Source organism: Lynx canadensis, chromosome X, assembly GCF_007474595.2.
Source record: "Lynx canadensis isolate LIC74 chromosome X, mLynCan4.pri.v2, whole genome shotgun sequence".
Taxonomy (NCBI): domain Eukaryota; kingdom Metazoa; phylum Chordata; class Mammalia; order Carnivora; family Felidae; genus Lynx; species Lynx canadensis.
Genome location: NC_044321.2, coordinates 41,904,852 through 41,923,245, shown reverse-complemented (window position 1 = coordinate 41,923,245; position 18,394 = coordinate 41,904,852). Strand labels below are relative to the sequence as shown.

Here is an 18,394-nt window from a genome sequence, read left to right as displayed (position 1 = left end):
ACAAACACTCAGCAAGTGGTGCTGCTTGCTGTCAGGAGCTGCTGGGGAGTATGGACACTAAGGCTCAGAGCCTGGCTTTGGCCCCGTGTCACCAGTTGTGTGGCCTCAAACGAGCCACTTAACCTCTCTGGCTTAGGATGCCACCCAACTCAGCGCATGTTCCCATGTAAGGGTTTCCTTTTTGGAAGAACAGATCCCACTCTGGGCAGAGCCATTCACCCAGGTGAGTAGGTGTGTTAGAGAGGGAGTTGGCACTACGGGGAGCTCCCCCACCTATGGGGTCTAAATATTCACCCCCAGATGCTATTTTGTTCTCCTAATCTTCCCTTCTCCTTCTCTTCCATTTCCCACAGAGCTGCAGGCCGAGCTGGGCCGAGAGAGATAAGAGATGAATGACAGGGAAGGCCCACGGACAACCCCATGGTCCTGCACTGGCCATCTGACCTTCTTGCCAGCTACCATTCCAGCCCCAGCCCTCCCCCTTTCCTGTCCTGCACATGCCTTTTGTTCTCTGGAAGGGGGTCCATCATTTAGACCAACTGAAACCATACATGCCGATACTTCCGTGAACAAGTATACACAGAGCTGCTTACATCGTCAGGCACTCAGAGACACTGTGACATGGCACATACCACATGATATATGCTCACACACACAGAGACTTGCATAGGAATACTTACCAGCCCCACAGAGATACCCTGCCCTGTGGACCTTCATCATCACATTGTTATGCCACCACACCCCACCACACAGTCTTTGTTCAACATTCCAAAAGTGTTTATCAATCAAGTTCTCTTTTTTAAGTTTATTTATTTATTTTTGAGAGAGAGAGAGAGAGAACAAGCTTTGGAGGGGCAGAGAGAGAAGGAGAAAGAGAATCCCTTACTGTCAGCGCAGAGCCTGATTCTGCTGGAACTCACGAACTGTGAGATCATGACCCGAGCCAAAATCAGGAGTCAGACACTTAACTGACTGAGCCACCCAGGCGCCTCTCAATCACGTTCTATGCCCCCTACGTGTGCCATCACACTGTCTCAAAGATCACAGCGGTGCACAGTCACACCAGCACAACACCACATGTTTCTTCTACATTTGCCATCACACATGCACTTCCACATCCTCTCATGCAGTCACCTGTGCCCTGCCTCTCTCTGTCACCTGGTGTCATGCACACCATATTGCAAAGCCTCACCCCCTTGGTCACACACTGCATCTCATGCCGTGGTGTGTGACCGTCTCACAACCCAGAAGCTGTCACATAAAGTTTCCTATACACTATTTACAACTGCACATCATAACGCACCGTCATGAAGTGTCACATATGTTGCCTCAGCCTCACATGGCCATACATTGTAGCCCTACACTGTCATCAAAGACTCCCAGACAGTGCCATGCACCCTATCTACCATTGCCCTTTATTCAGTCCCACACAGACTCACATCTCCAGTTTTAGGACTCCAGTGGTTTTATTTTACAAAAGCTTTGAAGGTCCAGGCTGGGGGATGTCTTGGGGCCCAGAGGGTTGGGTTGTACAGACTGCTGGCTACATAGGAGAGGGACACCACCTCTGCCCCAAGCCCATGATCTGTGTCCTCATGAGCTGAGTGGGGCCACCACAGTGGTGGTGGTGGTAGGAGGGACAGGGCCTGTGGGGAAGGAGCCTGTGGGCGAACCCAGCAGTGGTCCCGGGAAAGGCATGAGGTGGCTGACAGGCCCTGACAGCACCACGGGGCCCAGGCCCTGGTAGAGATGGGCAGTACTGGGTGGGCCCAGTGTCAAGCCTGAGGCCACCTCCCCACAATTCCCACTACCGCTGCCCCCAGCCACCACCATGAAGCCACCAGCTGGTCCTTCAGCTGCTCCAGTACCTCCCAGACTTGACCCTCGTTTCTTTTTCCCTTTTCCAGATGCCTTGCGGTTTCGAGTCTGAATACCATCCTTCCGCATGGTCAGTGGTCGGTTCACCTGCCAAAAGGGAGGCCATGGATGTTTCCCAACTCCACATCTTTGCCTCTGTGTCTTGACAAGGGAGGCCATCTCTACCGCACTTCTTTAAGGATAGAGAATTGGTTCAAGGACTAGGGAAGCATGACCCTGGTGTGGTGCAGGTATTGTCCTAAGAAACCCCAAGGTTGTGAAGCCCTGGGCTTGGGGAAGCCTCTGGGGTTGATGGAGCTACAAGGCAGGGGAGTGGCAGCTGATGGCTGGGGAGGAGGAAGAGGGAGATAGAGGAGGGACAGGAGGGAGTGGAAGGGAGTGAGGAGATGAAGAAATGGAGCAGGGAGGGATGAGGACCAAGGAGGAGGGGAATAGAGAAGGAAGGAGGGGGGAGAAAAGAAAAGAGAGAAGGTTATGAGGGGAAGCAAAGGTGGGGGCGGAACAGGAGCAGGGAGGAGGGAGGCTCTGAGGGGCAGGGCAGGGCAGGGCAAACCTGGTGTAGCTTGTAGTAGAGGCCGCAAGCATTGCACACAGGGTCCCCACTGGCATTTCTTCGCCACAGTGTTGTGGTGGTTGTCTGGCAGTTGGTGCACTGGGTACCTGCCCGTTTGCTGACAATCTAGGGGAGAGAGAATATGAGGATCAACCCACTGCGGGGTGGAGGACCCAAGAGGTAAGGGTCAGGTTGAAGGCCGGGCTTCCTGTGCAGGGCGAGAACAGATGTACTTGCAGGGTGATGACTGTGGGTTCTGAATGGGGCAAGAGCGGGGCCTCCCGACCAGAATAGGGGATTTTGGTATTGGGGGTGAGACTCCATCAGTGATGGCCAACTTTGGCCATACATTGGAATCACTCGGGGAGTTGAAAACCTGATGCCCAGGCAGCACCCCTGACCAATGAAATAGATACGTCTAGGGGAGTGCCCAGGCCCCTGTGGTTCAGAGCATCCTAAGGTGATTCCAGTGTGAAGCCAAGGATGAAAACACTGCCGTGCAGGGAGAGGAGAGGGTTCCTGCTTGTAGCCTATGAAGGTAGGTTGAGGATAGGCATTCCTATGCAAAGCTGGGTTCCTGTATGGATGGGGAAGGGATGGGGGCTATGGATTCTCATAGAGCATGAGGACAGGGATCCCTGCACAGGGTGAGAACAACAGTTCCTAGGTGGAGGCAGACAGGCCTGGGGTCTTACCAGGCGCTTCTTGGGCCGGATGAGGGGCCTGTTCTGTCCATTCATCTTGTGATAGAGGCCACAGGCATTGCATAGGTAGTGGCCCGTCCTGTCCCGCCGCCACAGTGGAGTGGCTGTTGCTCCGCAGTTCACACACTCCCTGGCCTCTGATGGGGTGAACAAAGGGGATGGGGGATCCCAGGCTCAGCCCAACTTTGCTTTGCATGCCGCCCTACCTCATCCTCCCTCTCCCTTTTTGGAGATCTCACCACAGGGGGGCAAGGGCAGCGTTCCGCGAAGCTTGGGAGAGGAATAGGCCGCTGAATTGAGGGGGCTCCCGGTGGGAGAGAAGAAGGTACTGGAAAAGTCAGGACCCCCATAGGCACTGCTGGGGACAGGGATTGATGAAGGCAGTGCAGGCCCCAGCGTCAAGAGGTCTGGACTTAGCCGCTCTGTCTTTAAGGTCTCCAGGAAGCTGCTGCCACCTTTGCCTTCTGGGTCTTCTGTGGCCTGGGGAGGGGAGTCCTCGCGGGTGGGGCACACAGTTGAGGCAGGGTAGAGCCCAGTCTTGCCATAGGTCCAGCCAGCATATGGTGAGCCGCCTGGGATCCCCTCCATACAGTTGAGCAGTGGGTACACCTGAAAGACTGTCGTGGAAGGTGGGTATGGGAAGGAAGGAGGGATCAGTCTGAAGCCATCCTGCTGTCAGGATGCCGTGGTGCCCAAGAACCCCAACATAGTGGCCAAGTTTCCAATCTTCCCACAGGCAACCAGAACAGCTGCTGGCCATTGGGTAACTCCTGGGTCCTGAGCCCCCCTGGTCACTTTGACAGCTGCAGTAGCCTCCACCTATTTCCAAATGGGCTTTGAGGGTGACTGTTGGGATTTGGAGCCCCGGGGATCACTTGACAACTAGGGCTACCACAGCCTGCTTCTAGCATTGCTTTCCAACATGGCTACCCCAAGACAGGAGATGGGGAGCATTGGCATTCCCTGGCCTGGACCTAGCTGGGGGAAGTGGTTAGCTCATCCATGTGAAGGTTTCCAGCTATTTTCAAGATGACCTCCTAGTGGGATTCTGCCCCAGCTAAGGGTCACCATGGCAGCCCAGACAGCATGGAGCCAGTGCTAAGACAGCCACCCAAAGGAGTTACCTGGGGAGTGCCGGTAGGCCTCAGCATCCCTGTAGTAGGCCAGTGCTGCAGCCGCAGGGGTGGCGGTGCTGGGGGCAGTGGAGGAGGCCGCTGCATCCAAGCCCTCAGGCCCAGAGGGGAAGAAGACCCCCGACTCTGGTGGCGAGGATACCAAGGCAGGGTCCACAAATTGGGGCAGGGACTCGGAGGTCCCCAGGGCCCCTAGGCCAGGGAACTCCATGGGGCCTCGGGTTTGTCCTGTGAGAACAGGAGGGGCTCTTCAGACTGCAAAATTCTCCCTCCCTTCCCACTCCTCCTTACCTCCTTTCTCCCCTTCCTGTTCGATTCCCTCAATCTTCATAGCCCTCCTGTCTTCCTCTCTGGCCCACATCTGTCTCCGTCCTTCCCTCCATCATCTCCTCCTTCCTTCTTCCCTTCTGTCTTCCCTCCTTCCTCTTCCCTTTCTTCTCTCTCCTTCGTCCCATCTCTTCTTTTCCCTTTTCCCACAATTTCCCTTCTTTCTCCTCTCCTCTTCCCCCTCTTCCTTCTTTTCCCACTCCTGCCTCCCCCTCCTTTCCCTTCCCCTCACCCCCTCTCCCTGGTCCCACTTCTCTTCTCTACTTCTGTCTCTTCCCCCTCCTCCTCTCCTTCCTCCTTCCTCCTTCCTCAGCCCCCACCTCCTCCTCTTCCCCTTTCTACCTCTCCACCCCTCCTTATTTTCTCTTTCCCTCCTGCCTCTCTCCTTCCTCCTCTCTCTTTTCCTCCTTTTCCTTCATCCTTCTTCTCTTCCTCTCTGTTCCTCTCTTTCTCCTTGCCTCATTTTCTCCCCTCCTACTCCTCTTTCCCCCCTGCCGCCATCCTCTCTGTCTCCTTCCCCTCTAGAAGAGTCTGGGTGGGGTGGACTGGGTTGCAGGACCAGAGTCCCTTGAACAGCTTGTCACCCCTAGGACCTTGGGGTTCACCCTTCTGTGCTCCCCAACTTCATCCCTATCTGTTGCATCTTCTGACTTTCTCAGAAACCCATGGTTTCCGGCTTGACTCCTCCCTCCCTAACCTCCGTTGGGTCTGCAGACAGAGGGCCCCCTCAGTTCCTCCCTGCCATGGGGGGGGTCAGTACCCCCCACTGCTTATCTCTGCCATCCCCGCCCAACTTTTGAAATCACCCCAAGGCCACTGGCTTCCTCTGAGGAGGGGGACAGGTGGGAGGTGTTCCCCCTACTCGTACCCTCTGCCCTGGGGAGGTCTGCCATAGTTCTGCTTTCGGGTTCTTTCAGTCCCCACCAGCCCCAGTGCTCAGTTTCCCCATCTGCCAGATAGGAGGTGGTGACAGGGGCCCAGCTAAGACCTGTGAGATGGCGGCTTGGTCTCTGTCCTTCCCTGTGTGCATATCTATGTCCCTGTGTCTCTTTCCTGGTGACGCTCTCTCTTGTCCAGCCTGGCCCTCTAGATTTCTCTCCCATCTTTCTATGCTACCATGATGTATCTTGCCCTCTCTCTTTCTGTGCTTTTGTAAACATATGATGTTTTCCTTCCCTCTCTCTCTATTTCCATGTCTCTGTTTCTGGTTGCTTCTCTCCATCTTTATCTCTGTGTCTTTTATCTTCTTCTGTTTCTCTTTTCCTTCCCTCTCTAGTCAGTCTCTGAATGTCTCTGCTTCTCTCCCACTCTGTCTCTTTCTGCTTGTCTCCTTCCTCTTTCCCTTTCTTGATCTCACTCTTGCTTTCACTCTCTCAGCCCTCTGGCCTTATTTCCACGTCTGTCTTACTAGTCCCACATCTTTGCCCATACCCCACTCCACACAGCCCAGGTGAGGAGCCAGAAAACCTACCCCTGCCCCTGACTTGCCCCCATGGTTCTGAAAGCCTCAGTTTCCCTGTCCTTGGGGTGGAATGACGGAGATAGAGTAGAAGGCCATCTTCAGACACCCAGCCTATGTAACCTGCTGTGTGAACATGCTAAAGGTTGGGCTCAGCAGTGGGGGTTGTGCTGGCAAATAGATTAGCCTGTAGTTCTGTCTACCACTAACTAGGCGCCAGGATTCCCGCTGACTGTGCCTGAAGAAGGTATCTTGCCTCTTCTTCTCAGTTGCCATCTCTTTCCTCTCTGACTCTCTGTGGTTCTTTCTGTCTGTGAGTATCTTTCCTTCTCCGTTCCTGTCTTGCTCTTTTTCTTCCCCTGGGTCTCCTTTGTTTTCCTTCCATCTCTGTCTCTTCCTTTGAGTATCTCTTTCTCTGTTTCTCCTTTCTTTTTCTTCATGTCTGTCTCTTGCTCTTTTTCTTTGTCTCTTTTTATCCCCATGTCTCTCTCTTTCTCCCTTCCTTCTCTGTCTACCTGTCTCTTGCTCTTTTCACCTCTGTCACCACTGTTCCTTTATCCCCCCTCATCCTCACCTCACCCCCCAGCCCTATGACCTCCTCCCAGCCCCACTGTGCCACATCACTGCACCTAGCACCTTGGCGGGTCCAGGGCTGCCCACCCCTCCTGTGGCAGGGGCCCAGCCCGCCCTCCCCCCCCCCCCCAGTTATCACTCTCCGGACAGAGATAAAGTTTATCTCGAGGCTGGGGGATATGAAAGCTCCTTATCAGCTGCCCCACTAGAGTAAGTGCTGCCCCAACGGGCAGCAGGCAGCAGGCTGGCACCCTCACCTCTCCCTTGGCCCAGCCCCTCACCCCAGGTAACATCCCTATCCGAGCCCTCAAAGGAGGGTCTTTTGGGACTGAAGGGAACAGAGATGGGGTCTGGGGGCAGATGAGTCTTGGGAGGCTTTCCGGTAGAATTTGAGAGTCAGATAGGGGGTTGAGTCAGGGAGAGGTTGGGGGTATAGCTATAGAGTTTGGGGAAAGCAGATATGGGGTTTGAGGAGGAGAGACAAATTGGAAAGGTCACATTGTGGGATCAGAAATTGGTTAGAAAAGCAGAGACAAGATTGGGAATCTGAGGTGAAGCTTGAGAGTCAGATAAAGTTGAGAAGTTAGGATGTAGTTTGGGGGTCAAAGATGGATTCTGAGGGTCATGGACAAGTTTGGGAATTCTGTGGGTTTCGCTGGAGCAGAGATGGAGTTTAGTGGTCAGAGATGGGCTTGGACAGGCAGAATATGTCTGATAGAGATGGGTTATGGAAGCAGAGGAGGAGTTTAAGAGCCAGGATGGAATTGTAGTGAAGAAACATTTGGGGCCAGAGGAGATCTGGGAGGGCCAGAGACATATTTTGGGGTTGGGATTGGGGTTTAGGGAAGCTAGGCATGAGGATTCATCTGGCAGAAAAGACTTAGGGGAGTAGACTTGGTGTTTGGAGTGACAGACATTTTGGTGTGCAGGCCAGGGGTTGGCGGAGAGTAGTGGTTTGGGGGAATCAGAGAAGTCACACAGAACAAATACGGGGTTTGAGAGGCACAGATGGGGATAAGAGGATGGAGTTAGGGTTCAGGGGACTGGAGAATTTGGAGCAGAAAACAGGATGGGGAGTGGACAAGGGCATGGGGAGCAGAGACAGACATGGGGGAGCACAAGTGAGCTTTGGGGGAGAACTCAGAGATAGAAACAACCCCAGATGAGTGAAAAGCAGATTCAGGGCAGAGATAGGATTTGGGGGATAAGAGATGGGGTATGGGGAGCAGAATTAAGGCATCAGGGGAACAGATATCTTGGAAGGAGAGGATGGGAGTCAGGGCAGAAGGAGGTGGGTGTTGGGGAGTGGGTTCAGGGTAGAGATGGGGGGTTGGAAAGACAGAGGTGGTTTAAGGAGCTGTGAAGGGTTTCAGGGGTGGTAGACACTTTGGGGACCAGCGGTAGATTGGGGAGCCTAGAGTAGGCTGGAGGAATAGCCTTGAGGTGAGGGATAGCAGGCCTGGGGTTTGCCTTGCTGGGGGCTCTTGGGGGGGTTGCTGAGACTGACCTGGGCTGGTTGGTGCAGAGGGTTCAGCCGCTTTGGGGATGTGGCGAGTTCAGTGTGATCCCGGGGGGTGTCCTGGCTAGCCTTGGCCTTTGAGGCTCCCTTCCTCCTTCCCTCCCTCCCTCCCTCCCTCCCCTCTCCCTCCTCCCTCCTCCCCAGGGAGTGGCTGGTGCCCCAGTGGGTGGAGCGGACGAGGGGAGGGGGCGGGTTCCTTGCTGGTGGGGCACCTCTTGGGCAGTGGGGCCATCTTGTGCCCCATCTGCCCACCCTGTGGATTCTTGGACCCTGTTCAACTTGGGCTCCCATGGACTACAGTGTCCAGCCAAACAAAGGCGGGCTGAAGCCAAGATAAAGTGACAATAGCAGATACAGTTTTATGACTGTACTAAGCCTATGACTGTACAGTTTTATGACTGTACAAACTTCCTACTGTGTGCTAGGTCAGGTTCAGGTTTGGCCCTTATGTATGTGAATCTTCCTGGCCACAGGGAGAGGAGGGATGTGATTGTACCCATTTTGCAGGCAAGAAGAATGAGGCTCAGAGATGTTCGGTGGGGTTTGAACCAGAGGCCATGGGACATCTTGACAACCCAGGCTCAGCCTGGGGGCCAGCTCAGGCCAGGACTGGCAGGAGGCAGGGGCACACTCAGTGCCCCACTGGGGCTTACGCCAGCTCCGGCCTGCCCTGGGGCAGCAGATAAGTCTTATCAGATGGAGGAGACTGTGGCTGTTGGCTCCGCGGTAACAGGCTGTCTTGGGATGGGGGGTTGGGCTCAGGGGGCCACCCAGGGACAGTGGCCTCAACTTATTGCCCGCCATGCTGCTTTGGAGGTGGGAAACAAGTGGGACCCAGGGTTGGTTTCTCTGCAGGTTCTTGAGGAGTGGGATAGGGTGGGGGAAGGGAAGAACTGAAGGGATAGAGAAGGGAGAGGGGCAGAGAGCAAGAGACAGAGAGAGACAGAAAGAGATGGAAATGGGAAGACACAGAAAAAGTGACAGAGCTGGAAGGAGGCAGAGAGGGGCACAGAAAGAAAGGCAAGAGAGAGAGGAGAGAGAGAGACACCAAGAGAGCCAAAACAGTGAGGGAGACGCAAAGAGAAGGAGACATAGAGAAGGACAGAAGGCAAAAGATATGGCCTGAAAGCAACAGAGGCCAAGGACACAGGTGGAGAAACTGAGAAGGGAGACAAAGATGATATTGTAGAGAGGGAGACAGAGACAGGTATGCACAGAGTCTGAGAGGAAGTCCATGAGACCAGGTGTCAGGCTGGGGTATGCCCTGGGCAGGTGGTGCTGGTGTGGGTGGGACAGGGTTGACGTGATCCCTGTGATCTGTGGCTCTACCCTCAACTTGCTGAGAGGGACCTCCGGAACTTCCGCACCTCAGTCCCTACCTTTCTGCCCTTCCTCCCTCCCCCAAATAGTAACAACAGTGACAACAACCAGTGTCTCATGCTGACATAGACCCCAGGCCAGTCCTGTTCTGAGCACTTTCTCCATGTAAAATCAATGGATGCACGTGCACACAGTAGGTGTCCAACTTGGGACCCACAGCTTGGGTAAGTTGTGTCCAACTTACCCCATAGAGCAGGGGTGAGACTACCCAGTTGTGGCCCCAGGACTCCACAGGACAGAGCACTCTCCTGACCATCCATTCTACAGATGGGGAGACTGAGACCTGCCAAGGGCACAGGGCAGTGATGCATCCCTGGGCCCGTGGGGCCTGCTCACCCGCTGGCTACCCCACAAGGAGCTTGCCATCCCCATCCTGCCTCCACGGGCTTCATTGTCCTTATAAGCAAAATTGGAGGTTAGAGGAGGAAAGAGAGCAGGGCTATGACTTTGCATTTATTGAGCTCCCACTGTGTGCCACGTCCTGTGCTGAGCCTTCATGAGTAAGAAGGGGTATGAAGACCCCTGGGACTTAAGTGGCAATGCTTTCAGGACTTCCACTCTGGAGCCAACTTGCCCTCATTTATAGACTGCCCTAACCACCGACTGGCCATGTGGCCTTGGACGAGTTACTGGCCCCTCTGGACCTCAGTTCCTCATCTGTAGAGATGGGGTAATAATAGTGGCTACTCCATATGGTGATTGGGAGAGCTACATGAGATTTAATCCGTTAAGTGATTTTAACTCACTTGAATCTGAAATCTCAATAAATGTTAGGTATTCTTATTTACTGAGTGCCTACTGTATACAAGGGATAGTACTTGAACCTTTTTTACTAGCACTACTAATTCTAGTAATAATGCTGATAATATGCAACACCAATATCAATTTTAATTGATTGATATTTAATCCTAATTCTGATATTGATGTTAGCACTAATGCTAATCTTAATAGTGGTAGTAATACTAATTTTAAATCTAATAATTATTCCGATTCTAGCCACAGCCATACGAATACTAATTCTGATACAAATACTTCTCTTAGCACTAATACAGTAATAACAACAGCAGTATTGTTGGCTGAGCCTCCCCAGGCACTGTGCGAAATGCTCTCCATGCCTAATTTTATCCCATTCTCACCAGGTCCTGGTGGTATAAGTGCATATAATTGCCTGCATCTTCCAGATTAGGAGTAGGCTCAGAGAATGAAGATGTTTGTCCGAGGCCCTGTGTTCTTGTCTCAACTCTGACACTGATTTGCTGTGTGATTCCTGGGCTGACCACCCTCTGAGCCTCAGTTTCTTTGCCTGGATAATGGGTACAATCATAGAACCCACAGCGAATGTTGTCGAAGGGCCACTCAACACAGGTCCTGCCTGGCACACCATAAGTGACAAACTCTGTAATGGTAGTTCTTCTCATTGTTATTTTCATTAGAAACAGCAGTTGCAGTATTGGGAGCAAGGTAGGGAAATCTGTCCTCCTCAGGAAGGACAGGCTGGAGGCACATCTCAGACAAGAGTTTGGCCACTGGACGCAGCCTATTTCTTCATAACTGGAGCAGAGAAAGGGCTTAGGAAGGGAAGTAAAGGGTGGGGAGTGGGGGCCTCAGAGCCCTGCCTCCATCAAGAGCCAGAAACCCTGAGGCTCTGAGGCCAACCTTCACCCCATTCCCTCCCCCATCCCCGTGGAGGGGGCACAGGCCCAGAAGTCTGTGGGCGACAGTTCAGCCAGCAGGGAGGCAGCTGGGAGTGGGCAGATAAGGGAATCGGCAGGGCCAGGCCAGGCTTTGGGAGAGACCCACAAGGGTGGGGGTGGGGGTGGGGTGTCCAGGCCAAGCGTCCTCTCTGTCAGGCCTCCACTTAAGACTCAGCTCCAACATCCTCTCTTCCTAAAAGGCTTCCTTGACTGATTCCCTTCTTCCTGGCATCTTCTAGAGCTTTCTCTGTGCCCATAGCATGTGGACTATTTGTGCCTCTTCCAGACTGGAATCCACCAAGGCAGGGGCAGAACCTAAGTCTCCTTGGTGTCAGTAGTGCAGAGAGGAAACATCAAAGCCTGGCTGAGGAGTCAAATGTTTGTCTCAGAACCGAACTGTTGGTTTTTCTTTTTCATTTTTCAAAAATGTTTGTTTTTTTTTTTTATTTTTTTTTTATTTAAAAAATTTTTTTTTCAACATTTTTATTTATTTTTGGGACAGAGAGAGACAGAGCATGAACAAGGGAGGGGCAGAGAGAGAGGGAGACACAGAATCGGAAACAGGCTCCAGGCTCTGAGCCATCAGCCCAGAGCCCGACGCGGGGCTCGAACTCACGGACCGCGAGATCGTGACCTGGCTGAAGTCGGACGCTTAACCAACTGCACCACCCAGGCGCCCCAAAAATGTTTGTTTTTTGAGAGAGCACATGCAAGCTGGGGAGAGACAGAGAGAGAGACAAAAGGTCCGAAGCGGGCTCTGCGCTGATAGTAGAGAGCCTAACATGGGGCTCAAACTTATGAACATGCGAGATCATGACCTGAGCCAAAGTCAGGCACTCAACCAACTAAGCAACCCAGATGCCCGTTTCATTTTTTTAAGAGAAAAGTATAAAGGATACTTTAACAACCATTCACCCTTGTCAGACATTAGTATTCTGCTTCATTTGTTTCAGATACTTTTAAAAGAAATATGTTATTACAGATACAGTTAAAGTTCTTACACAAATTCTATTTTCCTTTCTCCTTCCACTACCTTGAGTTTGGTGTTTATCTTCCTCATGTATATTTTTATTCTATTACTCCATACGTATGTATCCATAAACAGCATACAATAGTGGGGTTTTCGGCTTGCTTTTGAACTTCATATAAATGGAACCATATAGTTATGTTTCTTTTGTTCTACTTAATGTTTGTGACATTCATCCACATTGTTGTATGTATTAATAGTTAATTCTTTTTTATTGAGATGTAATTCACATACCACAAAATTCACCCTTTTACTTATTTATGTACTTATTTTTAAGTATTTATTTTGAGAGAGAGAGTGCATGTGCACGTGTGAGCAGGGGAGGGGCAGAGAGAAGGAGAGAGAGAAATCTCAAGCAGACTCTGTGCTGTCAGCATGGAGCCTGACGTGGGGCTTGATGCCATGAACCATGAGATCATGACCTGAGCTGAAATCAAGAGTTGGACGCTCAACCAACTGAGCCACCCAGGTACCCCAAAAGTCACCCTTTTAAAGGGTGCATTTCAGTGGTTAGTACAGTCACAAGGTTATACAACTACTACCACTGTCTAATTCCAGAACATTTTCATCATCCCAAAAAGAATCCTGTACCTATCAGCAGGCATTCCTCATAATATTTTCTGTCTCCCCTCAATCCCTGGAAACCGCTAATCTACTTTCTGTCTCATAGATTTGCCTGTAATGGACTTTTCATATGAATGGAATCATATAATATGTGGCTTTTTGTGACTGACTTCTTTCACTTTGCATAAAGTGTCCAAGGTTCATTCATGTTGTAGCATAGATCAAAACTTCATTCCTTTTTATGGCTGAATAATATTTCATTGTATGAACATTCTACATTTTGCTTGTCCATTCGTCTAATAAGTTGACAATTTTGGGGATCATGAGTAATGCTGCTATAAACATTCATGTTAAAGTTTTTACGTGGGCGTATATTTTCAGTTCTCTTGGGTATATATCTAGGAATGGAGTTGTGGGGCCATACGGCAGTTCTGTGTTTAACTTTTTGAGAAATTGCAGAAGGATTCTCCACAGCAGTTGTATGAGGATTCTAATTTATCGACATCTTCTCCAACACTTGGTATTGTTTCTCTTTTTTTACATTTTTAATTTTTTTTTGGAGAGAGGGTGCAAATGATCGAGGAGCAGAGAGAGAGAGAGAGAAAATCCCACGAGGGGCAGAGAGTGGGAAAGAGAGAGAAGTGAGGCTCACCTGAAGTGGGGCTCAAGCTCACCCAAAGCAGGGCTCATTCTCACCCAAATCAGGGCATGAGCTCACCTGAAGCAGAGAACAAGCTCACCCAAAGGGGGGCTCAAGCTCCCCTGATGCAGGACTTGAACTCACGAACCATGAGATCATGACCTGAGCCAAAGCCAGATGCTTATCTGACCAGGTGCCCCCTCTTTTTTTTTTAAGTTTATTTATCCTGAGAGAAAGAGAAAGAGAGAGCAGGGGGAGGAACAGAGAGAGAGGGAGAGAGAATTCCAAGTGGGCTCTGCGCTATGGGGCTCAAACTTACCAACTGCAAGATCATGACTTGAGCCCAAATCAAGAGTTTGACACTTAACCAACTGAGCCACCCAAGCGCCCCACATATTGTTTCTCTTTTTGATTCTGGTCATCCCAGTTGGTGTGATGTGACATCTCATTGTGTTTTTGGTTTGATGTCCCTAATGACTAATGATGTTGAGCATCTTCTCATGTACTTGAACATCTGTAGGTCTTCCATAGAGAAATATCTATTTAGATCCTTTGCCCATTTTTAATTGGGTTATCTTTTTGTCGAGTAGTATGAGTTCTTTATATATTCTAGATGCTAGTCCCTTATCAGATATGTGATTTGAAAATATTTTCTCCAATTGTTGGGTTGCTCTTTTACTTTCTTTTGCCCCTTGAAGTGCAAAAGCTTTTAGTTTTTATGAAGTCCAATTTATCTAGTTTTTCTTTGGTTGCTTATGTGTTAGGTGTCATATCTAAGAAACCATTGCCTAGTCCAAGGTCACAAAGATTTATGCATGTTTTCTTCTAAAAGTTTTATAGTTTTAGCTCTTACATTCATGTCTTCTCTTTATTTTGGTTAATTTTTATATATGGTGTGAAATAGAGGTCCAGTTTCATTCTTTTGCATGTGGATATCCAGTTGTCCCAACACCATTTGTGGAAAAGATTGTTCTTTCCCCATTGAATTGTCTAGGCACGCTTGTCAGAAATCAGTTGCCCATAATGTATGAGTTTATTTCTGGACTCTCAATTCTATTCCATTGACTTATATATCTTTTTGTTTTTAAGATTATTTATTTTGAGAGAGACTGAGACAGCATGAGTAGGGGAGGGACAGAGAGAGAAGGAGAGAGAGAATCCCAAGCAGACTCCACGCTGCCAGCACAGAGCCTGACACGGGGCTGAAGCCCATGAAACCATGAGATCATGACCTGAGCCAAAACCAAGAGTTGGATGCTCAACCAACTGAGCAACCCAGGTGCCCCATTTATTTATCTGTTTTTATGCCAGTACCACATCACTTTGATCACTACAGCCGTGTAGTACATTTTTAAATCGGAAAGTGTGAGTCCTCCAAATGTGTTTTTCTTTTATGAGATTGTTGTAGCCATTCTCGGTCCATGCCATTTTCATATGAATTTTAGGATCAGTTTGTCACAAGCTTGGATTCTGATATGAATGGCACTAAACCTGTAGATCAGTTTGGTGAGTATCGCCATATTAATGCTATAAAGTCTACAATCCATGAATTTATGATATCTTTTCATTTATTTAAGTCTTATTTAATTTTTTAATGTTTATTTGTTTTTGAGAGAGAGAGAGAGCAAGCAGGGGAGGGGCAGAGAGAGAGGATCTGAAGCAGGCTCCGCACTGACAGCAGAGAGTCCAATGTAGGGGTCGAATCCACAAACTGTGAGATCATGACCTGAGCCAAAGCTGGTCACTTAACTGATTGAACCACCCAGGCACCTCAGTGTTATTTAATTTCTTTCAACAGTGTTTTATGGTTTTTAAGTATACAAGTCTTACCCATCTTTTGTTAAATTTATTACTAAGTAGTTTATTCTTTTTTATGCTATTGTAAATGGAATTGTTTTCTTCATTTTTGGATTGTTCGTTGCAAGTATATAGAAATATGATTAAATCTTGTATGATCTAGTATCCTGCAACCTTGCTGGGCTCATATATACATAAAACGTGGTCTCACATATATATGTAATGGTTTTGTTGTGGGTTCCTTAAGATTTTCTCTGTATAAGATCATGTCACCTGCAAATACTGATAGTTTTACTTCTTTTTTTTCCCCAATCTGGATGCTTTTTATTTCTTTTTCTTGCCTAATTGCCCTGACTAGGACCTCCAGTATGTTGTTGAATAGAAGTGGTGAGAAGGGACATCTTTGTCTTGTTCCTGATCTCTAAGAGAAAGTTTTTAGTCTTTCATCATGAAGTATGATATTAGCTATAGGTTTTTTGTAGATGCACTTTTTAAAAATTTCAGTGTAGTTTTTTTTTTTTTAAGTAATCTCTATATCCAACATGGGGCTTGAACTCACAACCCTGAGATCAAGAGTTGCATGCTCTACTGAGCCAGCCAGGCACCCCATTTTGTATATTCACTTTATCAGGTTGAGGAAGTTCTCATTTGTTCCTAGTTTGTTGAGTACTTTTATAAATGAAACGGTATTGAATTTTGTCAGATGCTTTTTCTGTATCTGTTGAGAAGATCATGTGGTTTTTGTCCTTTATTAATATGGTATGTTACATTGGTTTTCTTATGTTGAGCAAACCTTGCATTTCTTGGATCAATCCCACTTGGTTATGGTGTATAATCCTTCTTATATATTGCTGAATTCTATTTACTAGTATTTTGTTGAAGATTTTTGCATCTATATTCATAAGAGATACAGGTCTATAGTCTTCTTGTTGTGTTTGTGTCTGGTTTTGGTATTAGGTTAGTGCTGACCTCATAAGTTTATTCCCTTTTATGGCTGAGTAGTATTCCATGGAATGGATGTATCATGGTTTGTTTAACCATTCATCTGTTGATGGACATTTGGGTTGTTTCCAGACTTTTCTATGTTACAGCACACCTGCAATTTACAAACTCATACTTCTCTGTCTGTGCACACACATGTGAAAGAGTTTCTCCGGGGGCAGAGGATATTAGTCCATCTTTCCATTCATTCACCCACCCACCCATCTATCCATCCATTCATCTATGTACATATTCATTCATTTACCCACCTGCTGCCCACTCTCCCTCCCTTCCTCCCTCCTTTTCTCCTTCTTTCCCTCATTTCTATTTCCTTTCTTCCTTTCATAAATCATCTATCTCCAGGCATATGACATCTGGGTCCAAGGCAAGCTGTCTTTTTTTTTTTAAGTTTATTTATTTATTTTAAGAGAGAGAGCAAGAGAGCACGCAAGTGAGAGCAGGGGAGGGAGAGAGAGAGAATCCCAAGCAGACTCCTCTCTGTCAGTGCGGAGCCTTATGTGGGGCTCAAAACCACAAAATGAGATCATGACCTGAGCCAAAACCAAGAGCTGGACGCTTAACCAACTGAGCCACCCAGGCACCCCTCCCCCCGCTTTTAAGTTTATTTATGCAAGCTGTCTTTTAAAAATAGGAAGCGTGGCCCAGGTGGCCCTGGGTGCCTAGCTGCTGGGTAGCCTCTGGGTCTGGGTGGCCTCTGTAGCCTGGGGGTGGTAGTGCTGGAGGTGGCAACCAGCAGTGCCCCAGGGACCCTGTACCCTTGCCAGGCACCACAGCAGTAGGAGGGCCACTAGTTTCTGTACTACAGAGCAGCAGGTACAGTAGCCATGCCCTGCTCTCCTATGATGGGATCAACCATTAGAAGGTGCTAATCCCCTGCAAGAGATTATTTGAAAAATTTTGTTCTATAAGGACGGAGTGATGTTTCAGATTGAATAAGCCACCAAGCAGTGCGCCAGGATCACCCTGATGGACCCCTGGGACCCTCTAGACATTCCTCAGAATGCCACCTTTGAGGACTAGTTGACGACTAGTTCTCCATAGGGGGCCCCAGGAGCAGATCAAGGTCCAGAAGTGGTCTGACAAAAAGTCAGCTAGATCATATGAAATCTGGGTTGGCATTTATACAGTTAAAAATGGTTATCCTGTCCAGAAAGCCTTCACCAAAACTGTGACACTGTGCATGCAGTTTTTCAACATGCAGCTGGGCATTAAAGACCCCTGGGTGTTTACCCCGCTAAGCACCTGCCAGGTGGCCCAGCCAGAGAGGATGAGTGTGAACTGCACCTGGTAAGCCCATGAATGCAGAAGTGGCAGCATTGGGCATCATCCCCAGCTCAAGAGGGATTTGAGACTTGAGAAATGAGAAACGTCATTGGCGATAAATATCATAATTGAAGGAAGATAAACATTGATGTGGGTTTTTTTTTGTATGTATGATTTTGACTACTCAAGCTACGTATACAGAATGGGGTGGAATGGAGAATGTGTAGTAATATGAACAGAAGAGATAGCTAAGATGGAGATTGCAGACGTTTGTATAGTTTGTGTGGGTGCTGTGCTTTCTGCATATGCAGGTGTATCTAAGTGTGGTGGCACACGTGGGGTGAGCATCAGCACGAGCAGTTTGCCTTGGCAGGGAGGAGGGTCTCATTACTGACATTGCTGAGAATTGCTGAATTGCTGCCCTGTGGTGATGATAAAATGCAGAATGATTTTAATCAGTTTTATTAATTTTTGAGTTCTCTGCAGATAATGGCCCCTTTATTGCCTGTGCCAGGGTGGTGACTGTTTCCCCTGCCCTGTCTCCTGCTCCCTTGGCCACCGACAAAGTGATTCCTCAAAAATCTCTTCCAGACTTAAGAGCTTTGTGACATGATCTGATTGATGTAAGTTTGGGGACGAAATGAAAGGCTATAATACAGAGTAATTATTCCTCAAATAGAAACTTAAAAGTGTTTATTTATTTTGAGAGTGAGAGAGTGCATGTGGGAGGGACAGAGAGAGGGAGAGAGAGAATCCCAAGCAGGCTCTGTCTGTGCTGTCAGTAGAGAACTCCATGCAGGGCTCCATCCCATGAACTGTGACATCATGACCTGAGCCGAAATCAAGAGTCAGATGCTTAATCAACAGAGCCACCCAGGTGC

The 18,394-nt window shown here is 48.9% G+C and overlaps 1 protein-coding gene and 1 pseudogene across 1 annotated transcript; one reads left to right on the top strand and one right to left on the bottom strand.

Annotated features, from left to right (window-relative positions):
• Positions 1–1,447: 1,447 nt before the first annotated feature.
• On the bottom strand, positions 1,448–8,254 carry GATA1 (GATA binding protein 1). The gene is made up of 6 exons (XM_030305365.1): positions 8,135–8,254; positions 4,260–4,496; positions 3,375–3,752; positions 3,127–3,272; positions 2,432–2,557; positions 1,448–1,965 (listed from the first exon to the last, which is right to left on the bottom strand). The coding sequence occupies exons 2-6, from the start codon at positions 4,477–4,479 to the stop codon at positions 1,594–1,596; spliced, it is 1,242 nt and encodes a 413-aa protein (XP_030161225.1). The 5' UTR covers positions 4,480–4,496; positions 8,135–8,254; the 3' UTR covers positions 1,448–1,593.
• A 588-nt stretch (positions 8,255–8,842) lies between these two features.
• Positions 8,843–17,937, top strand: LOC115506765 (annotated as a pseudogene).
• The last annotated feature ends 457 nt before the right edge of the window (positions 17,938–18,394 follow it).

What these genes read in the sequence shown, in the direction of transcription:
- GATA1 (XM_030305365.1), bottom strand. Translation starts at nt 4,479, where the DNA reads ATGGAGTTCCCTGGCCTAGGGGCCCTGGGGACCTCCGAGTCCCTGCCC. An exon ending in GGCCTACCGGCACTCCCCAG is followed by an intron (nt 3,753 to 4,259) that starts GTAACTCCTTTG and finishes CTTCCACGACAG; the next exon opens with TCTTTCAGGTGTACCCACTG. An exon ending in GCTGCCCTTGCCCCCCTGTG is followed by an intron (nt 3,273 to 3,374) that starts GTGAGATCTCCA and finishes TCACCCCATCAG; the next exon opens with AGGCCAGGGAGTGTGTGAAC.